We start from the raw sequence: 6676 nt of genomic DNA, 5'->3' as shown, positions 1-6676 counted from the left end.
GGACAGTGCCCACTGTGTCACAAAACCTCCCTGACCCAACTGCAGCAAGCACTTTGACCACCATGTTGGGTAAACGAAATAACATTCAAACTGTTTGTTCTTTATGTATGTATATATATCAAAAAAACGCCTAACATTCTACCCATCTGTATTTTGAAGTCATTTAAAAGTGGGAGAAGGGTTGATGTTTGAGGCTGGCGAGCAGACTTCGCTTCTCACGGCAGGTACCTGGCTTGTCTCTGGGATTGGGAATGGGAAGGGGGCGGGCAAGAGGAGGGCAGGGACAGGGTTGGGGTGCATGGATTGGGATTAGTAGAGGGGTCCAGTCTGAGGTGGGAGATGGGTGATAAATTCTGCTGCTCACTTTCGACGTCAGAGGGAGAGAGAGCAGCAAACATGATTTATTTGTTGCTCATCCGGGTTCCGCTGCTGTATGCAATGCCTTGATGTATCTCTGTGCCTTGCTGTGGGGTGGGGAGTGCTGATTTCCTCTGTGTGTGTGTCTGTGTGTGTGTGTCTGTGTGTGTGGCAGTGTTCCGCTGAATGATCAGCTCCCGCTCCATGTGGAAGTCAGCGAGCCAGCCGCTCCTGTTGTCTATTTAATGGCTCGGGGATGGACATAGCTCTGGTGAGGCTGCAGGACGGCGGAGCGGCTCTGGGGAGCTGTCAGAGAGGTGGAGGTGTTGGAGGTGGGGGAGGCGGTATCTCGGCGCCCCTGGCTGTGAGCGCTGGCCCGGGCGAGATGAACGCGGCGGGGCCGCTGAAAGCGGCGGAGCAGGCTCCTCCGGTGGACAACCTGCCGCAGCAGCTGCTGGAGGTGAACCGCTCGGAGCGGGTGGTGATCAACATCGCCGGGCTCCGGTATGAGACCCAGCTGAGCACGCTGAGCCAGTTCCCGGACAGCTTGCTGGGCGACCCGGAGAAGAGGATGCGCTACTTCGACCCGCTCAAGAACGAGTACTTCTTCGACCGCAACCGGCCGTGCTTCGACGGCATCCTGTACTTCTACCAGTCGGGCGGCAGGATCCGCAGACCCGTCAATGTCTCCATCGACATGTTCGCCGACGAGATCCGCTTCTACAAGCTGGGGCCCGAGGCCATGGAGAGATTCCGCGAGGACGAGGGCTTCATCAAGGAGGAGGAGAAGCCGCTGCCCCGCAACGAGTTCCAGAAGCAGATGTGGCTCCTCTTCGAGTACCCGGAGAGTTCCAGCCCGGCCCGGGGCATCGCCATCGTCTCGGTGCTGGTCATTGTCATCTCCATCATCATCTTCTGCCTGGAGACCCTGCCCGAGTTCCGCGATGACCGGGACAGCGCCGGGAACTCGCCGCACAACGCCAGCGCCCAGAGCCCCGGGGGAAGCAGCAGCAGCAGCAACAGCAACAGCCTGACCGACCCCTTCTTCATCATCGAGACCACTTGCGTGGTCTGGTTCACCCTGGAGCTGCTGGTCCGCTTCCTGGCCTGCCCCAGCAAGTCGGTCTTCGCCCGGGACATCATGAACATCATCGACATCGTGGCCATCATCCCGTACTTCATCACCCTGGGCACCGAGCTGGCCGAGCAGCAGTCCAATGGTCAGCAGGCCATGTCCCTGGCCATCCTCAGGGTCATCCGCCTGGTGCGGGTCTTCCGCATCTTCAAGCTCTCCCGCCACTCCAAGGGCCTGCAGATCCTGGGCCAGACCCTCAAGGCCAGCATGAGGGAGCTGGGCCTGCTCATCTTCTTCCTCTTCATCGGGGTCATCCTGTTCTCCAGCGCCGTCTACTTCGCCGAGGCGGACGAGCCCCGCTCCCACTTCAGCAGCATCCCCGACGCCTTCTGGTGGGCGGTGGTCACCATGACCACGGTGGGCTACGGCGACATGAAGCCGGTCACCATGGGCGGCAAGATCGTGGGCTCGCTGTGCGCCATCGCCGGCGTCCTGACCATCGCCCTGCCCGTGCCCGTCATCGTCTCCAACTTCAACTACTTCTACCACCGGGAGACGGACAACGAGGAGCAGGCACAGTACCTGAAGGACGACACGGACAGCGAGCCCAGTCACTCAGAGGAACTGAAGAGGAGCAGGAGCTCCCTGGGCAAACCCCTGGAGAACAGTGAGGGGGTGAACAATGGCGCAGGGGCCCACCTAAAGGTCAACAGTGCCCCAGACATCAGGAAATCTCTGTACGCGCTCTGTCTGGATCCAAACACAGAGACCGACCTGTAGCCCGCGGCCACTTTCCACCTGACAACTCTCCACAGAAAGACTTGTTTGGGGTTGAAAACAAAAAAAAACACCCAGCATTTGTACAAACCACAGAGGTTAGATTAGTTAAGCGAGAAGAAAATATCAATTTTATACACCGTTCTTTATCAGACAGAGAAAGATTCCAAGAGATTTATGGTAGACTATTTCTTAAATTTGTTTTTGGGTGGGTTGTTGGAGGGTGGGTTGTCAATGAGACGCCAGTTTTCTACAGGTGCACAATAGGACAGCTTGGAGCTTGTGGACAGTTCCAACTGTTCCGTCTTTTATTTGTTTTGCCTTCACCTAATTGGAAACAAATGCAAAGTCTTCAAATTCCATAAGTGTTTTTTGAATTTGTTATTGCGGCGGAAGGTGTGAATTAGCTGAGTTTTCTTTTGCTGTGAAGAAGAAAGGTCATGGACTGTTCAATCCTTTGTTTCCTGGATTATTCCTTTCATGTTTTGTTTCATACATACATACATACAAAATTAAGCGGTAGGGGTGGGAAGTGGAAATGTATTTAAGCGCATCAAAGCCTGTGATGATGGGAGTTCGCAACAGTGTTTGTATTATTTACAATGTAGCTACCGTCAGAGAGAGAGAGAGAGGAAATTCAGTTTGTTTGAAGAGTTTTTTTCTTAAGGAAGACAAAAATCGTATTTGTATTTAGACAATATGGGACTCCTCTGTTCGCAATATATTTTTCAAAGTCTTCATGGGACAAAATTCGAACAGATCATACAAGAATTACTGAACAGTATATTTAGATAATTGGAACATTCCTTGCTTACTTCATATTTATGGAGACTGAAATCAGCAACTTCAGCTTTTTGTACTGGTTTTCCACATTTGGAGAAATTCTAGACTCTCTCTTTGCTGGTAGAGCTGTCAGAGCTTATTGTACATCCACTTAATGTGTTGCAAATAATCTAATGTAAACAAATATCCAAAGGAATTCACTTGAGGATCCCCTTGATCATATTTGTAATGACCTAAGTAAATGCATTGATTTATACTACTGTTGTAAAATAACATTTTTAAAATCTGCATATTTATCCTGAACAGTAAATCTGCAAAACTGGGTTGTATGAGAACAGACGAAGATTGGGATTAAATACCTGAAGTTTAACACATGAACTGTGAAGTAATAAAAGTTGAGACGACAGAGCGATGAAACAACAAAAGATAATCAACACGTATTTTTGAACTGGAAACATATTTCACAAATAGATGATCACAAATAATTCTGGATTTAATACTTGCTATGATTCGTCTTTTATCTTGTGAAAATGTTTAGAGGAAGTGAACGTTTGGACAACATTATATGTTAGGGACTGCCTTATAACTATCGCAAATCTATAACAATTTGAAACAAATCTTGTGATGTGGAAGGATTTTTACCAGATTCTGAACTGATATTCAGAACACCCATGTCTTCAAATGGACAAAACACCTGTCTCTTGTGAGTGGCTCACTGCTGCAGGCACATGATCGAAGGTTAGTGTTTTACCATTTCTTTTTAAAAGCTTACCTTGCTTAAAAAGTAAACCAAAAACAAAGATTTAAAAAGGGTACAACTTATTTTATTTGTAACCCTTTTAAACATAAACAATTGTTGAGTTATAGAACATTGTGAAATTATCAAAGTACTACCTACATTCATAACAAATAGACAAGATCATTCATTCTAATGCAGCTGTTTTGGCATTAAATGTGCAGATAATTATAAAAAGTATCGACAAAGAGCTACAAATATTGACTTCACTGTGAGCTTATCAGAGTATTCTCTGCTTTGCTGAATGACATTACTTTGATTGGCAGGAAGCTCTCTGCTGATAAGCAATCCATACTTTGAGCCCTGAATCTATTGTGCTATTTTCAGATGTTAATTGCATAATGTTAAGCATGAATTTTGTAAATAGCTTACAAACTCTGATTCTGATATTCTGATTTAAAGTTTTCTTCTGCCTTATGCTTATAGAAAGTTTACAAAATTACTTGAACATTAAATAGCACTATCTTGTTATTTAGATAATTTTCAAATGAAATCTGGAAATGTTTTACAAATACATATTTGATATGGATTGTACAACCACAGGGGGGAGACGACGCCATCAGAAATAATGTCCTGCCTTATTTAACAAAAATAAATTTCCAATTTCAAAACAGCTGAATTGAGAGTCACCAGCATCAGTGCCACTCTTTTGTTTTCTTAAAGATGAACTAATAAGGGTGTTTTGGTTCATAATTTATGGGTCTTTCCTTGATATTGCCGTCTTATACACCCCACAGGTTTTTAACATAAATTTAATTTGACTTGCAGGAAATATGTTTAAAACAATCATTCATAATTGTTGTTTACAGCTTTTTAGCATTTGACAGTATACATATGTCAGCAGCCTCGAAGATCAAATGAATTCAGATGGCTGACTGTTTCAACATTACAGGCTAAAGATTTTCTTTGGTTGCTTGGTGATTGCAACATCATACCCACAGCAGGAAGATTGCTTCTTATCATTATTTCTGGTGAAAACATGAATGCATTCTCAAATGACTTGATTTTAATTTTGCTAGAAATGCTAACCAAAGGAAATCTTCCTTTTACATTTCAATGTTGCATGTGCTTAGTGGCCAAGGGAAAAAAAATAACCCCGATTGTCACCTTACTTTGTTTGGTGTTGTTTCTATTTATTTCTTATGCACAGACATGTTTAAAAATTGTACATTTCATGAATGAAGTGCTGAGTTCATTCGTGTTGAATTATTTGTGAGTATTTGTTCAAAATGTTATTGACAGGATATATGAAATTATATTTTGTGTACTAAGTGGTATGAACAATTGTCATGTTTCATTCACAGAACTAAACTTTAATTCACAGCACAGTTTTCTGAAGAATGCTCCATTTTATTGCAGTACTTATCTTCAAGATAGGCACTGATAAGCAAACAGTGCAGCTCAAGCATTAGTAATGTGTAGGACTAGATGGTATTTGGCTTATTTGGTTTGTATGCCTTTCATGAAGAATTGCCTCAGCTCAAATTCAGCTAAGTCTTCTTTATTTGTTAGCCACAAGTGCAATGAGTCTGGGTAGCACCTCATGAAGTTGATTTTCACTTATTGGTGAGCTGTTTGTTCTTCATTTAGCTCTATTTCTGTTGCTGTTTAGGTTAATGAGCATAAAAACAGGGAACGTGTTAAATAGGCATCCCACTCCTATTCTGTATCTGGCAATAAAGGTGAAATTTCATCCCAAAGGCTGCTATTCAACCACGCAAAACTCCATATATTTTTCACAAAATTGATTATATCACTGAGGAAATGCAGAACTATGAATTATGGGCAAGTTCATAAAGGTGCAACATCCTTGATGTTGAGGCAGATCAATGTGATGGAGAAAAGGGAGCTAAAAGCTGCACCTGCAAGTATTATGAGGTTATGTGATGGCAATCTTGAATATTTAACATGGAAATTCAATGTTCTATTCCTTGAATTTAAAATAAACAGAAGATGCTGGAAATACCCAGCAAGTCTGGCAACATGCATGGAGAGAGAAATAGTTATCATTTCCAGATTTTGCTCTAGTTGAGTTTAGTTGATCATCCGGAATGCATATCATACCCATGAGTTTGTTTTTTGAATGTTATTATGAAAATTAGCCAAGGATTGCAGAGACTTTGGCTTCAAAATCAACTGAGATTAACACTTTTCAGAAGATCATGTTTGTCTCTTTGTAGCTCTTTGAAATATGTAACCTAGAAATTTAGACACATTCTATTGGGCTGGAAATTTGGTGTAGGTTCTCCCAAGCTCATATGGAATGGCTTTGGTTATTAACACCGTTTCTACTAATGCTCTGCTCTTTTCCTGCTGGACCTGTGGTAAGAGATTAAAAACGCACTTTGTGGAATCTCAATGCCATTGTGGATGTTATTTGCCCTCATTGATAGTAATTTGGAATGATCTGTCCATTATGAGGCTAGTAGTGTTGCATCACTGTGTTATCAAGGGAAAATTATGCCCCATTTGGAAGTAGAGTGATTGTTGGGTGAAGTCATTCACAGCCTGGAACTCTGGGAGGAATGCTCCATGGTGTTGGCACAAGTAGAGCAGAACAGGATCTCTATCTTCCCATGGAAGTGGCAGCAGTCTACATCTCAATCCCAGGAATATGGTCATTTAGATGAGGGGTCCATTCAGTAGCAAACAACTACTTTCCTCTTCCTTGTAGCCATCTGAGGTTGTGTCAATTTGTGTTGAACTTTGGTGTCATATTTGAGGTTATGACAATATATCTGTGCCATCACTATGATGCTTTTTTCCACTTGCCTAACATTACTTGACTCTACCCTGGCTCATATATCTACTACTGAAACCATTAACCTTGCCTTTATTAACTCTAGACTTGACTACTCTGAAGCATTGGTGAATCTTCCACCTTCTGT

At 43.5% G+C, this 6676-nt stretch overlaps 1 protein-coding gene across 8 annotated transcripts in view; it reads left to right on the top strand.

Annotated features, from left to right (window-relative positions):
* Positions 1 to 231: 231 nt before the first annotated feature.
* Positions 232 to 6676, top strand: part of LOC122561637 (potassium voltage-gated channel subfamily A member 1-like) — a 203699-nt gene continuing 197254 nt past the window's right edge. For all 8 annotated transcript variants that reach the window (XM_043713585.1, XM_043713582.1, XM_043713581.1 and 5 more), the window contains exons 1-2: positions 232 to 2389; positions 3299 to 3730. In XM_043713585.1, the coding sequence (XP_043569520.1) occupies positions 614 to 2212 (1599 nt within the window). In that variant the 5' untranslated portion in view covers positions 232 to 613 and the 3' untranslated portion in view covers positions 2213 to 2389; positions 3299 to 3730. The remainder of the gene's footprint in view (positions 2390 to 3298; positions 3731 to 6676) is intronic.

The sequence above is a fragment of the Chiloscyllium plagiosum genome, chromosome 23 (genome assembly GCF_004010195.1).
Source record: "Chiloscyllium plagiosum isolate BGI_BamShark_2017 chromosome 23, ASM401019v2, whole genome shotgun sequence".
NCBI classification, from domain to species: domain Eukaryota; kingdom Metazoa; phylum Chordata; class Chondrichthyes; order Orectolobiformes; family Hemiscylliidae; genus Chiloscyllium; species Chiloscyllium plagiosum.
The sequence above is the reverse complement of the archived record's forward strand: the minus strand, read 5'-3'. Positions and strand labels throughout refer to the sequence as shown.